The sequence below is a fragment of the Aythya marila genome (genome assembly GCF_965140915.1).
Source record: "Aythya marila genome assembly, chromosome: 3".
NCBI classification, from domain to species: Eukaryota; Metazoa; Chordata; class Aves; order Anseriformes; family Anatidae; genus Aythya; species Aythya marila.
Genome location: NC_139044.1, coordinates 56,635,604 through 56,651,273, shown reverse-complemented (window position 1 = coordinate 56,651,273; position 15,670 = coordinate 56,635,604). Strand labels below are relative to the sequence as shown.

At 35.5% G+C, this 15,670-nt stretch overlaps 1 protein-coding gene across 2 annotated transcripts in view; it reads left to right on the top strand.

Annotated features, from left to right (window-relative positions):
• Positions 1–14,775, top strand: part of VTA1 (vesicle trafficking 1) — a 39,404-nt gene extending 24,629 nt beyond the window's left edge. The window contains exons 5-8 of one of the 2 annotated variants that reach the window (XM_082756617.1): positions 28–139; positions 6,290–6,463; positions 7,586–7,666; positions 13,639–14,775. In XM_082756617.1, coding sequence (XP_082612743.1) covers positions 28–139; positions 6,290–6,463; positions 7,586–7,666; positions 13,639–13,784 — 513 coding nt within the window. In that variant the 3' untranslated portion in view covers positions 13,785–14,775. The remainder of the gene's footprint in view (positions 1–27; positions 140–6,289; positions 6,464–7,585; positions 7,667–13,638) is intronic. The other variant, XM_082756618.1, reaches the window with a different exon arrangement.
• The last annotated feature ends 895 nt before the right edge of the window (positions 14,776–15,670 follow it).

The following is a 15,670-nucleotide window of genomic DNA, read 5'->3' as shown; positions in this document are numbered from 1 at the left end:
AAATAGCTGGCCTTTTACCTTTCTCAGAATGTTCAGCACAGAAAGTATGCCAGGTGGAAGGCAGCATACATTCATAACTGCTTAAAGAATGGAGAGACTCCTCAGCCTGGACCTATTGGAATGGAAGGAGAGAGCTTTGGTATGTATTGCATTTTTCTATGAACATCCACAGGAAGTATAGCTTCCCTGTGCAGAGTTGCATTCATGATGAACCCTTTTCTACATTCTCTTGTCATCTTCTCTTTTAATTGGACTTCAGTATTTGATTGATTTATCCAGTGTTGTGTTTTTTTTTTCTTTCTGCCAGATTGGAGATAAACATGAAATGGGACTTAGTGAACTGGTAAATAAAGTTTTGATTGGTACAGATGATCTATATGTCATGTGTACACACACACTTAAATATTTATTTGTTATTCATTCATGTCTGGGCTCTGTACCTGGATCTTTGGTAGATTTTGAAATCTGAACCTGTAATTCCAAATATGTTCTAAATAGACTTGTAATCACCTTTACATTGGTTTTGTTTTATACACGTCAAAACATTAGAAAACTGGTGTTTCTTCCAGTTCTCAAATTTTTGTCATGCAATCCACACTTTGAAGCTTCTTTCCTGTTTGTCTGTGAGTAAAGAGGATGAGCATGACCTACTCTTTACAGACTGGTTGTCCCTTCCAAGAAGGTATATCATCGTATTCCAATTGGCAGCCACTAGCTGATTCTTTATCAGAATTTAAATGTACAGGAGAAGATAAAAACGACAAAGCAGCTTGAATGAAAACAGTGACTTATTTAGCTTACCACCTTTATCTGACAGTGAGCAATATAGAAAAAAGATAGGCAGTCTACTCCCTCCAAACTCACCATTGCTAGAAAGTAGTGTGTCACTTGAGGTATGAGGTTTCTTTCTATTGTCTTCCAAATGTGAACTGGAGAATATGACGTACAAGGAGTTAAGCAGGTTTCTTCAGTCTTTAGAAGAGAAGTCTAAACAGAGTTCTTAATGCTCTTTTTAACTACCTCATGGGAAAGTGTAGAGAAAGTCAAGACAGGTTGCAATAAGGAAAATGCTGATTAATTATTAGGGGAAAAAATAATGTTCATCATGAATCTGATCAAATGCTGGTAGAAGATCAAAGAGACTGTAGCATCTCTGTCCTTGAAAATTTTCAAAATCTGGCTGGACGCAGTCCTGGGCAGCCTCCTCTAAATGACCCTGTTGGAACAGGGGTTGGAATAGATAATCTCAAGATGTTCTTTCCAACCTCAGCCATTCAGCCAAAGTTCAAGTAATTGTGAGCAAGTAATGTGTATGTTAGTCTGATTTCCAAGCTACTGTTTCATTCTTCTTGTTTTGCTTACCTAAAGATGCCCTACATCATTAGAACAGCTATCTTACCCACTGTAATATGCCTGAGTCTTAGAACAGCTGTATTTCAATTAAAGCATTTTCAAACTGTTTTTTGTTTTTTGTTTTTTTTTTTCAACATATGATCTTTTTCAAGGTAGTTTTTTAACTACTGGTGCAGCTGCAAGGAGAGAATTATGTTGCAACTCCAGCTGCAAGTATTGCCACATCTTTAAGTCAAATTACACCAGTTTGATAGGAATTCAATGAAGAAGATGTGAGGAAAAAAATCTTTCAGAGTGAATGTTATGAATTATGTCATTAATTATGGCCCAATTAAATGTTTATAGCTTTAGATGAATATTCTTTAGTGATTGGGCGCATAGCTATAGGAATATTTACGAAGTTCTCCTGATACAAAATGAATTGTAAACAAAGGCAAAAAAAACTTGGAAATTATATTTTACTGGAAGATACAGTTTAATAAAGAAGTGTCAGTACTTGCTTTGTGCATCATAAGAAGAAAAGAAACGTTGTTTGAATGTACAACTGGACCTTCCCCATTCCTTTCTGCTTGCTCATTCTCTTCCTTCCCTTGCAAGTGGAAAATGTCTGTTTAAACAGAGTGAAACTAGGTCTCTGTAGCTTGACAAATTACCATTTTTTTCCAAAGTGTTATTTTCCTTGAAAACTATACTGTAACTCTTAGAGATGTTTTTACAGTAACATAGACATGCTTTATGCGGTTCTGCTGTTGGATTTATGGATGCTTTTGTCAAGTTGCCACCATGGAAACTTTAAAGTGACATGCGTTATTTATTAATGCATTTGGAATACAAGTTGTAGAGTACACATAAAGGTCACTTAGTAGTAGCCCCAGGTCATCCAACAAGTTTTAATACTAATGGAAAAATTAAAAGTATAATTTCATATGGGAAAAAGTTCTTGAATAATCACAGTGTAGCTACAGTAAAATGTATTGTCACTACTTTCATTGCAATATATAATAAATATTCTACATTTATATTGCAGAGTTCCAAGAAACATTTATAGTCCCAACTAGCTGAAAGATCAGTATGTGAGCTGTCAGTGTGTCAGTGGATTTTTTTTTATAGTTTATTTCTCAATGCTGGGGTGGAAAAAATATATAATATATATGTATACATACATACATATATAAAATAAGCAGTGTTCCAATAGAACCTTGCCTTCTCTCTAGCAACTCAAGGTAGGAAAGACTTGATTTTTTTTTTTTACATTAAAATTATAAGATGATGACCAAAATACTATCTTTTTAAATCTCTGGACTCTTTAAAAATTATGCTAATTTTCAATTTAGTCTTCTGGGCTGTTGAATTTCAGTTATGTTTGCCACTTCCTTACACTAGACAGTACATTTCCATACACTGTTTCTTGTTTTTCCTTGACATCTTAATGCATAATACTTTGTAACATTAAAAAGACATTGTGATCAAGTTAATATTGGGAAAACATTTGTATGCAGTATTCTGATATAAAGCATGCACCCATTTGTAGTGATAATGTAGGTTAAGTTACATACCTTACCCAGTCAACCCATAGACTCTAGAAAGAAGTCACTTTACAGATTTTCGAAACTTATGAATTCATGGATTTTGCTGTCCATGTGGTTGCAAAACCTCCTATAGCAATTTAAAAAAAGCAACTATTAATGTTAATAGTGTTTTACTAAGGCTAATTTTAGATCTGTAAGTGTCTTGATCAAAGTTACTTGTTGCATGTGCATGTTGCCAGATAATAAAAATATGATTTAGTTTAGATGATAGTTTTAAAGTGATGCAGAATGCATCAAAAAAAAAAGATTTCCTGAGAATGTTAAACATTGTTTGCTGCAACTTCTGGCACAATTCATATCAATTCATAAAAGTTAACTTCCTGAGGTTTGTTACAGTTCTACATGTCAAGCATCTGCTTATTTCTGTGTATTAGGGTTTATCTCAAAATCACTAACATCCTGTGTTACCAGAAATTTAGTAGATGTAATCTAGGTGGTTAACAAGGAGTACTGTTAAGCCTTGAGAATCCTTTATTTATATAAAAATATCTTTTGGACACATGGTTTTAGCACCAATGCTTGGTATCAGCCTTATTCCAGAAAGTCTTACCCTCAGTAAAAAAATAAGCAAAGAGCAAAACAGATAGCTGGTGATAGCCATAGTACTGCAGCTTCTGAGGAAAATCTAAAGAGCCGATTTGATCCATTCTACTAAGATCATAGCACAAAGGCTTAGGAGGCTCCAAGACAAGAAACTCGGCTGGAGCTAAAAATGAATGTGAATGTTACTCTTTTTACAGGCTTCTTTTACAGTATTTCAGTAAACTTAAAGGTCTTTCAAATTTCTGGAGTAATTACTGCTTTATGAGAAATGAAGTCTTTAATTTTTTAGCATTCATTCCCTGAAAAGTATGTATTTCTCAATAATCTTATGGATATTCTGATCACAGAACTATAAAACAGTTTGTTGAATTAAACTTTTCCAGCAGCCTGAAATCCTTTTATTTACACCACTACTATTAAAACTCTTCAGGAATACTGCAAGCACATATCTCAACATAGTCTTAATATTTAATCTTTGATTTAATAAAATTTTAAATATTTACTTTGCAGTAAGAATACTTAGTATGCTTTGTTGACACTTGGCTACTGTAAACACTTAATAAGCGTTAATTTAAACAAAGCTACTTTTATGTTTAATACAGTTTAACATTTGCCAGTTGCATAATGAGCAAACAGTTGAGCTTGATCTCTTTGTGCCTGCATAAAATTATATTGCCCTCCTGTGAATTTGCCTCTTACATGGACTGCTGTTAAGGGTGGCCAACACTTTTCTTCTGGCTTCTTTCTAACACTGCTGGACTTTTAACCATTTGAATTCCTATCTTCTATGGCCAGAGCTCTTTATAGTTGATGGTTTTTTTGTTTGTTTTAGATTTTTTTCGTTTTATTAATTTTAGTCAGAATTGTTTCTGAAAAGAGATCAGAGAGAAAGAGATGGACAGCAAGGGCTTGAAACTTGGAGAAGGAAGTTGGCAGAAGATTAGTTGATGTTTTTTCTTTCCCTAGTTCTCAGGGATGGGCTTTTCCTGTCTCTAAGAAAATCTGACTGTGTTTGGCCCAAGTTTTGTACCTTTGAGAAATTGCAGTTTGCAAATTCTTGAGCTTGCTAGAATTTTACAGCTGAATTCCCTAAAGGTTCCATGTAATGGAGAATCCTAAGGCTGAGGGGAGTTTCCTGCTCCTACAGTTGTATCTCAGAGCTGCTGTGGGTGGGAAACTGGCAATTAAGAGCAGGAAGCTTTATGTGTTCTCCATACTGGCTTGGCACAGGAAAAAACTTCCAGATTCAAAGGCAGAGTCCAAACTGAGGGAGAGGTATGGCAGGGGGAGGGTAAGTTGGGACAGAGAACCAGGAGGGATAGGGAGAAAAGGGCTACCATTGCAATTAGGTGTTCCTGGACAAGGAAATTAGGAGGTGATGGGAATGAACAATTGTTGCGTAGCATTCCACTTCTACAGGAGTGCCTAGAAACCATTAATTAGTCACTCCTGTAAAGAAGCTCATCTTGTGCTCACCAATGTGGATAAACTCATGAAACAGATTAAGTTTGGAGGCAGTGACCACGTCCTGGTTGAGTTTGTGATGTCAAGGAATATGGGCCTCACAAAGAGCAAACTCAGTATCCTGAACAGAAGACCAAAATTCCAGCTGTTTAAAAACCTAGTGGATAAGATCCTCCGGGATGCTATATGTAGGGACAGAGGAACAGATCAGAGATGGCAGCTCTTCAAGGACACTTTTCTCAGAGTGCAAGAGCTCTCCATCCTTATGTGCAAGAAATCAAGCAGGGAAGGCAGGAAACTGTCATGGCTGAGAAATGACCAACTGAAGTGCAGTTGCCTCTTTCAACTTTTTTGACCTGCAGAAAGGTCAAACTGAGGTGCAAGAAGGAAATGCACAGGCAGTGGAGGTAAGGACATGTGGTCAGGGAGAGTGCAGGGATACTATCTGGATGTGTAAAGATGAAATCAAGAAAGCCAAGGCATGGATGGAATTTAACATGGCGAATGCTAAGGTACTCAACAAGTTCTTTGCCTTTGACGTCACTGGCAGTGAAGCTTGTCATGTCTCTCATTTCCCTGAACCTTCAGGCAGGGGCGGGGGGAGCAAAGTCCTTTCCACTATAAGCAAAGAGCAGGTTTGAGACCACCTGATGAAATTGAAAAGCCTATGGGGCCCAATGCCATGCATCCCAGGTCCTGAGGTCCTGAGTGAGCTGATTGATGTAGTTACCAAGCCCCTCTCCATCGTATATGATGGCAGTCAGGCAAAGTCCCCAGTGACTGGAAAAAGGGAAACATCAGTCCCATTTTTAAAAAGGGTAGAAAGGAAAACCTGGGGAATTACAGACCAGAGAGCATCACCTCTCTGCTTGGGAAGATCACGGAACAGATCCTCCTGGAGGCAATGTTAAGGCACATGAAGAGGTGATTGGAGACAGTCAGCACAGCTTCACCAAGGGCAACTCATGCCTGACCAATCTGGTGGCCTCCTATGATGGAGTAACTGCATCAGTTGACAGGGAAGTATAAAAGTCGTACATGGAAGATTGTACTAATGAGCCAAACTGTTCATATTCCAACCAGTACTGAAATGATTCATTAATTTAAACAGAAGAGATCTTTGAGAGTGTGAGAGTTTCTAGATCTTTATCCTGTGTTATGTTGCTTTTTTAACTTTGTTAAAATCAGCGGTAAGTGGTTTTGTTTAAATGCTCTGTATCACAATGTGGTGGTAGCACTTTTTCTACGAAGAAAAGTTGATAAGAGATTTTAAAAGAAACACTTAACTTTTCAAGTGTTTTTTACAAAAGAGTAATTCCTATTTTGTGTTGTATTAACAGATCTTGAAAGAGAAGAAGCAGGGTCGTCATCTCTCCATAGTGGAACAACTCAACCAACATCATCATCTACATATGAAGCGAATAACACACCAACTACTAATTTCACTGGCATACATATACCACCAGGTGCCCATGCGCCAGCCAACACTCCAGCTGAAGTACCTCATAACACAGGTATATCACAATCACATGCAAAAAACCATACCTTTATTAAGGAGCAAATTCCGTGATTAGCTAGGATAGGCCTCCATTTAAATATAAAGAAAAACCATTTAGATGTGTTATGTTTTATGGCAGATGCAACCTCATAAATTTAAGCTGTAAAAATACCATAGGAAAAATACTGCTAAATATATTGGCTCCTACATCCTTCTTATTCTCTGTAATTTTTGGACCAAAACTAAGTTCTTAAAAATGTGAAGTTCTTCCCAATAGCTGCATTAAAAAGAAAAAGTTGTATTTTTAGATTATTTGTGAACCCACACCTTTTCCACTTCCTTTTGCCTTTTTTATAGTTTTATGTAAGGCTACCGAGTGAGAAGCTTGTCTTCAATCCTGATGATCATTTGATTGTTCAGATGTATTTTTATATTAGGGAATATATGAGATGTTTTTCTCACGCATCCCCTCCCCTTCTTTTACTTTCTTATTTTAAGAATGTTTCTCTGAAACAATCTGTGAAAATTCAGGATGCTCTTTTTTCAACTTTATCAAGGGGAAATCCTTCAGATAGTTGGGGGGGTGAGGCAGGGGTGCTTGTGTTATTTTTTTATATTCAGACTAGGTAAATTGTTTAACTCTATGTTTTTGCTAGAACTGAAAATTATAGAATATGTAGCTTGTTGGAGTACATGAATTGTGTGTATTACTTAGTTCTAACCCCACTGTGCTGTTTCTTCTAGCATCAGCATTTCCTTTTCAAATCTATCTTATTTATTCTCGCCAACTGTTTTCAAAGGAATTAGGAAGGGCACAGCTTGCAAGTGTTAGATGGCAGACATGGGGCTTTAAAAATAGAGACTCTAATGTGAAGAGGCAGAGTATAAGTTTCCATGTAAAAAGTTTACTCATACTCTTCCTTAGCAGATTTTCCTCGATACAATAGGGTAGACGGTGTCTTTTGGACTAGTATTTTCTGAATTTGTTTAATGCTTGAAATTTAAAATTCTGTGAAGTACTGTAGTGATAAAATGAGACTGTAAATTCTTCAGTATTATTTAATAAAACATTCCTAATCTGAAGTGGAAGTCTATAAACAAAAATAACCCAATTCCAATTGTTTGCATTGATTCGCAGGAGTGACAAGTAATACCATTCAACCTGCTCCTCAGAATATTCCTTTAGTAGATCCTGCCCTTTACAGTGCTCAGTCTGCAGGTAAGGTGGTGGCATTTGTATTGTCCACACATGGATGTGCTGTCCTGTATGTTTCTCCCTGTCCCCTGCAGCTTCCTCATAGCTTAATTTGCAGCACTTAAGAAGTTTGAGAAGTAATCATTACCATTAGAAGAATGCCATAATAATGATAACTATTATCAGAACACTATAAATTCACAGATTTTAAAAAGAATGGACATCATCAACGTTGTGTTGCTGAAAGTTTAATAGTTACTGAAATCTTTCCAATAGTGTGTGCTTAGTGTTGTCTAGGTTTTTTAATGTGTGATTTTTATTTTTAATTATTGTTACTATTTTTAGCCAGTGAGCTAGCTTTGTATTAAGCTTTTGCATAGCTGTTTCTCAGATGAGGTTCTGGTATACTCAACAAAGTCTGTATTCCTGATAGCCTTTCTAAATTCTGTTTTTGGTAATTAACACACATTCCCTTTCCCTAAAATTTCTTCTTTGGGCTTAGTCTGTAAGTTACTTATTCATTTCAAGAAATAATCAAGAAACACATTCCAGTGATGTTTTCTGTTGCAGCATAGTTGTGTTCCATACCAGCAGTGCTTGTTGATTGTAAGTAGTGCCTGTATTAAATAATATAAGGAACCACTGCTAGTGATGTTATTATGATTTACCATTTAGTCAAGGCTTTTATCTTCTAAAATGTCACTGGTCTTACTTCTGTTTTAAAATAAGTTTTACTGAAAAAGCATTTTTAATCAGTGGAATACTATAATAGAAATTTAGTGTTTAGCTTGATTCTAGTCTGTTGTAATAAGAATCCTGAAGGATGTGTCCATCATAATATATTAAGAAGCCAATTTTGTCAATGATGTCTTAAAAAGAAAAATCATAAAAATCATCTTTGATAGTTACAAATCCATTTCTAGTGTTCCCTTGAAGAACAAAAGGTGCATCCTAATTTTTCTGTCTGGCATATTAATAAAACATCTCTTATTACAGTTATCTTTTACTGGGGAAAAAAAAGTCCAACCTGTTACTGAACCATTTAATCTGAGTGATGGTTTTGCAGTTTGGCGGCTATTATAAGTTTCGGTAGCTACAAGTGAAAACTTAGCTGAAAACTTAGAAAATAAGCTGTCATGCAGGAGCTTGAGAGGGTGTATAGGACATGTCAGTCAGTAGAAGTACAGTAACATTTTCTTTGTATGCATATGAGAAGTCAAAAGCATTGGTCCTTACCTTATCATCATCCTGCCATACATGCATGATCATTACCTAAAACATTCTCCCTTCAGCTAGTCAGAATAATATCTTCATTCTCCCTAGACTGCTGAGGATTCCTTTTTATACCTCCAGTACTGTGCTGTGGAATAGCCTTGTCCTGTAGGTAGATTAGGAAATGGCTGTATTTCACAACATACATACTAAGCTGTGGGACCCAGGAGTCCTCCCCAGTTTCTGAGTCACAAAATATATTCAGGCTATATATTCTGACTGCATATTGAGGTTAAGTCTTGGTATGCTCTGTTCCTATGGAACTGAAGTTTCCTATGGGAGGGAAAGAGGGATTGGTATAGCTTTCCAGCAGATTCATACAGCTAGCTTAGTGTGGAGTACACTTACTCCATGATTTAGACACAATGTCTGTGTCTATACTAGTAAATATGCCTGTAAATATTTGTTTGACACTGAGAACAGATGGCACAGAACTGCTCACATCCATACTATTAAACTTTTAAACCTTTTAAACAAGGTAGTTCATTACGGCTGCCAATATTGAATGGTCTTTAGCTTGCTCTAACCACGAATCGTGCCCAGGAATTGTTTGGGAAAATGGTAGTTGTCATGGGCTAAAACCATACTGCAATCTGTTCCAGTAGTTTTGACAGTGTAGACAGTCAAGTTTAAGTGTTGGGACACATTCCCTGGCACTGTTTAATGTACTAGTATTGACATAGCCAAACAGGATATTCCACATATTCCTGCAAGACTCTTTGTGGTAGTAAGATCAAATGTATATTTTTAAAATAAATTATATATTTTCTTTGCTTCCCATTACATGGGAGAAGCAATTTGATTAATGCTATGATGGGAAAGAAACTTTTGGTGGAGAAGACTGGAATATTCATCAAAAGAAAATTTAGTTAAAATAAGAGTAGTCCTTTGATTTTAGTGAGCACAAGACGTTCAGTAATTGTCCTGTCCTATGGGAACAGGTTTCAGAGTTGAACATTGGCTTTTGAAAGTGTCAAAGTATATGCAATTAAGCGTTGCTTAATGTCTACTAGCAGAATGTAAAGCTATGTAGCAACTTTGTATAGTGAGTTCATGTACTTCTCTGATGGTAGGGTGTTTAAAAATTTTATTACCTCTAGATTTTGCTAACACTAAATTCATTCATAGCTATATTACACTGAGTTTTTATAAAATGTTCTTACATTACCATATGTTCCCCTCCACAGGTGGCATAGTATAGAGAAACCATTTGTTCATTCTAGTTCATTCATAATAATGTTTGTTTTTCCACACAGAAAATAAAAATAATAATTTCACATTTCATATGTTTTTACAATCTTAAGAAAAAAATCTTTAAGGAATTGTATCCTGAATGTCATAACTGCTTTAATGGGGGGGAGGGGGAGGTGGGGAACCATCTGGCTTAAAAAGCATTTTTATTCTTTGCCATTTCCATTTTCATATACCAGTTTGCACTGGTTTTATTACACTGTTCTTAAATCATCTGCCTTTTATTTGGGCAATTTCATAAAAAAGGAAGAACATCTGACAAATATAAAAGGATATCAAGGAGAGGCATATATACATATGTATATATATATATGCATATGTAAAATACACATTTTATTCTAAAACTATTTTCTTAACATGATATTTGGCATCACCAGTCTAATCATCTTTTGTTTTTTTATTTTATCATTCTCTTAAAAGAATGATGCTTTTTGACATTAGTTATGGATTCCATGTCTGCCACATTTCAGTAATAAATATAACTACTAATAATTTCAGATGAACGTAGGAGTGGTGTGTTTCAGTACACTTTTTCCCATCTCAATATTGTTAGTAATTTTAGAGCTCAGAATCACGGACTGGTTGAGGTTGGAAGAGACCTCTGGAGTTCATCTGGTCCCACCCCCCCACTCAAGGAGAGACACCTAGAGCCAGTTGCTCAGGACCATGTCCAGACGGCTTTTGAATATCTCAAGGGAGGGAGACTCCACAACTGCTCTGGGCAACATGTTCCAGTGCTCAGTCACCTTCACAGTCAAAAAAGCATTTCCTGATTTCCATATGGAACCTCCCATGTTTCAGTTTGTGCCTCTTGTCTAGTCACTGGACATCACCAAAAGAGCATGTGGCTCCACCTTCCTTACAGATTTCCTTCAGAGATCTCCAAGAACTTTCTGTGGGCTAAAGAGTTGCATCTCTTTCAGCCTTTCCTCATATGAGAGATGCTCCAGTCCCATAATCATCTTCATGACCCTTCTCTGGATTTTGCACTAGCTCTTTTTGTTCTGGTGAGCCCAGTAACTGGACACAGTTACTGGGCTCACCAGAACAAAATGTGTAGCCTCACCAATGTTGAGTAGAGGCAAAGGATCACCTGCTGCCAATGTTTCTTCTAAGGCAGCTCAAGATACCATTAGCTCTCTTTCCTGCAAGGCCACGTTGTCATCTCACAATCATCTTGGTGTCCACCAAGACCTGCAGGTCCTTCCTTTGCTGCAAAGCTGCTTAATTAACCCTTAGAAAGTATAAATTGAAGTTAGTTACCAACTTTTGAGGTGACACTCTTGATGTGAGTACATTTTATATGTATGTATAATATATATATATATATACACACATATATATCACACACACACATATATATACACAGATGTTATAGTTAAATTTCTCATTATTTTGAAAACTTTACAACACAGCTGCTCTATTTCTATTCTACTTGTCCATTGTGAATTGCTGACTTCAATAGGAGTTGAGCCCACTGAACACATCAAAAGAGCAACACCCTTACTGTGTAAACTTTGGTTTATAAATTTAAAATTGTTATTTTTTTCCCCTCAAGTTATGTCATAATAGCATCTAAAGTAGATTTCATAATAAATAAGGCTTTATGCCAGCAAAACATTAATAGGGCTCATACTGTAAAAATAAGATTAGACCGGTGAATTTAGGCTTCCTTCCAGTAAGTTAGCTGAATAGTGGACTGATGCCTTGGCCAGGTTTTAAAGAATCATTTTGTAGTTTCTTTTGGCATCATAGCATAAAGCCACTTTGAGGAGAACTTGGTCTTTCAAATTTCTTAAAGATGTTCAGTAATGTGGTCACAGATTTACCCCATCTGCTTTTAGTCTGTGACTTTATTTAGGTTGCAAAATAACTTAAGCATATGCTTATGTTTATGCACTCCCTCACACGTATTTACTCATGTTTGTGTATTTTAAGAGATTTTAATGTGGTTTCACTTATTCAACAGTAAACTAATATACATTGCAGTGTAAACAAGGCCAGCAAATTGTCACGTACTGAAAAGTTATTTTGTGGTTAGATTTATTTATTGAAGGGAAAATAAAGTTCTAGAGTGTATTTTAAAAATGGATAAAATTAATCTTAAAAGCAATTACCCTCATGCTTTTTATTCAGGTAAGGTTGTTTTGAAAACCAGAAAATCAGTCTAGTTTTTATATTCCCAGGTTTTCCATTTTATTTGTTCAAGAACTGTTCTTAATAATAAGATTGGGGTAAGGAAAAGCAAATATAATAGACATTTTTTGATAAGAACTGAGATTCTTTAGTAAACATTCTCATAGTATTACCAACAGTAGAGCTTTATTTTGAAAGAAATTGATCCAGCTAACTCAAATTGTACCCTGTAAAATGCATTTAAGTATATTTGCTTTTAAAAATTCATTTGTTCACAGTCTATGAAATCTCTTTATTGCTTATAAAATGCAGTGTAGGAAACCTACTAAATAAATGTCTATTAGTTTCTACTATTTCATATAATTATCTGTGTTCATAAAAATTGTCTTTTACAAATTAAGTCGTTCTGAAGTACTTGAGTAAAGACTTTATAATTTATCCAGAAGTTATTGGAGTGGCATGGAATTAGCCTTTAAACTCCCAGTGAATTCATGGGTGGGAGGTGGGATACTAACATAACTGTGCTTTATGTTATGCACACATCAGTGATTACATACTAAATGTTTTCTAGTTAAGGCTTAAGTCTCCACTATACTTTATAGAATGTTGAATGCATGTGTGTGAGCATTAGACGTCATTATGTTGGACCTTATGTCAAGGAAATACACTGATTAGTAAGTGACAACTGTTTTATACTTTATTATGAGAATATTTTTACTAGAGTTCGCCAATATGAAAAAAATGGGGTAATTTAATGAAACTATCATTTGCGGTCACCTTACATAAAATTTGAAATATAAACATTACTTAGAAAAACAGAAATATAATATGTGCAGAAACACCCCAGTTAGAAATACTTCTAAATCTTAAACAGTCCAGTTGAGAGTGAACAGTTTCTAACTGATTTTATTATTCCTGAAGAAGAGAGCAAAGTAATTATACTGTAAGCACAAAAAACATTTCTTTTCTCTTGCAAGTTGAGATATGATTATAGCTAGCTTATTGTTAAAATGCTCTCTTTTGCTGCCTTAGATGAAGAGCAGATCTTTCTCAAAGGTATTGACTTACCTGTGAAAGGCACTGGGTCATATAAAAAACAGTGTTTTGAAAGGTTCTTTTATACTTTTTCAAATGCCAGCAGCAAAGAAGTTAAGCTTTCTATGAATGGAAAGAAGAGTGAACAGAAGACCATGGTCTCATCTTCATAATATTGCCACAGATATCAGCCTGATCTTTGTAATATTACTGCAAATATGAGTAAAACATAGAAACCAAGTAGAGGGAAGTGTCATTCAGATATCCCTTTTTGTAACTTGTTAATAATTATATTTTTGCAGGGGAAGTCCACTTGACACCAGAGGACTTTGCCAGAGCTCAGAAATACTGCAAATATGCTGGCAGTGCTTTGCAATATGAAGATGTGAGCACTGCTGTGCAGAATCTACAGAAGGCCCTCAAGTTACTGATTACGGGCAGAGAATGAAGCCTTTATTCAACAGATTAATGTCATTTGCCTAAAGAACTAACAGCTTATTACTGTACCTATTAGGGGAGTGGAAATATAAAGAAGTTCTCAATTCCATCACCTGTGACAATGAAATCACTGTTTCAGTGTCAGATTAGCAGTTAAGAGTACAGTAGGAATCTCTGTTTTCATTTTACAAATTGTGGAGCTAGAAACATATGAACGCGGTGGTTTGTTGTAAGCAAAATACAGAAGTACTGTGGACACTGCTCAAGAGTTAGAATTCATGTTTCAATATTTAGATTATCAAAATGGAAAAACGCTGAATCTGTTAAAAGCTTAAACATAAGAAAGCTCTGTTAAAATTCTGGCTGATTTTATTATTTCAAACAATTATTTGATAACTTTAATAGCTTTAAAATGGTAACTAAATTCAGGGCTTCCTCCTGAAATGAGAGCATGTGAGAAGACTGACAAATAAACAGTGGGAAGGACTTTTTTCTATATCTAAGTTATTTGGGTATTATCTGAAACATAAAGTTAAGAGAGTCTTGAGGATGTTTGTATTTAATTTTAAAACGTGCAGGAAAAGGATCTATTCATACATCAGAGCAAATAATTTTGATAGTGTTCCAAACAAACTCCTTACAACTGCATGGGCTGCTATATGTAGTCTTGATCGTTGGTTCTTGCTCCTTTTACATGAACACTTACAATTTTCTTTATATATGGATAATTAGAGAAAGTACTAATAGTTATCAGAGATGAGGCTGAAACCAGAGGCAGAGGTTCTAAACAATGTGACCTTTTAGGGAGATTTACTTCATGGCTGTTCCATCTCTTTAATAGGCTGAATCAAAGACCAGTTCTTCAACCATTAAAGCAGTTCAGGTTCATCTCTGGTACTAATGTCATAGAACTTTGTATTTCCAGCTAATATTCTTCCTGTCTGCTTTGTTGTGGAGACTATTTGGACTTGGGAATTAATTAAAATATCTTGGAAATGGAATTTTGAGTCTTTATAAAGTGTACCCTTGCAATTCTAGAGCTCTTGATTGTTAAAAATTCATCCACACTCTTTGAAAGAAAGAATAAGTAGTCTTTTAACCAGTGTGACATAGTAATTAAGTACACCACAAAGCACGTGCGATTTATGTAATAACTTTTAACATCTTTCTTTCCAGCCTGCCAGATCAAATATACATATTCTTTGTAACTGCACTGTTTTTTCAGTGTCTGAAATAAGTCTGATACTCAAAGCAAAAGGGTGGGGAAAAAAAAACCACACACATAAGCATGCATTGAAATGTCACTGGTGGTATCATTTTGAGTGCAGACCTATTTGACAACAAGTTTGAAAAGGGTAGTATGAAACTTAGTAATGTATCATTAAGCAAGATTTAATGGCTAGAATCATTTATTTTTTAATGTAGGAGTTTTACAACAGTTCACCAAACTTTGTTTGAAGCCACATATTTAAGCTGGTAATGTTTGGTATTTATTGTCCAAACTGATGCCTAAAGTAAATTATAGCAAAACATGTCAATTCCATTAAGTACAGCCTCTGGCACAGCTTTAAATATGACAGATACCCTTAAGTTCAAACTAGTGTTGCAGAACAGTTTGAAAAGTGTAATTATTTGAAAATGTCAGGAGAACATGGGTAGATAGACTAATTATTCCAAATTGGAATTCGTGGTAGGCACTGGAATTTATGGCCCCATTGTTAAATATTGTGTGAGCTTGTCTGTGTGTTGACTGATTCATTTTACAACTGCTCTAAATGATAAAGCACCAACCCATAATTCCTCTTAAGCCACTTCCCGACACATACAATAGTAACTAAAAGAGAGTGTTGTTTCTGTTGTTTGCTACCTACCTCCAACAGATCTCTCTTCTTCACT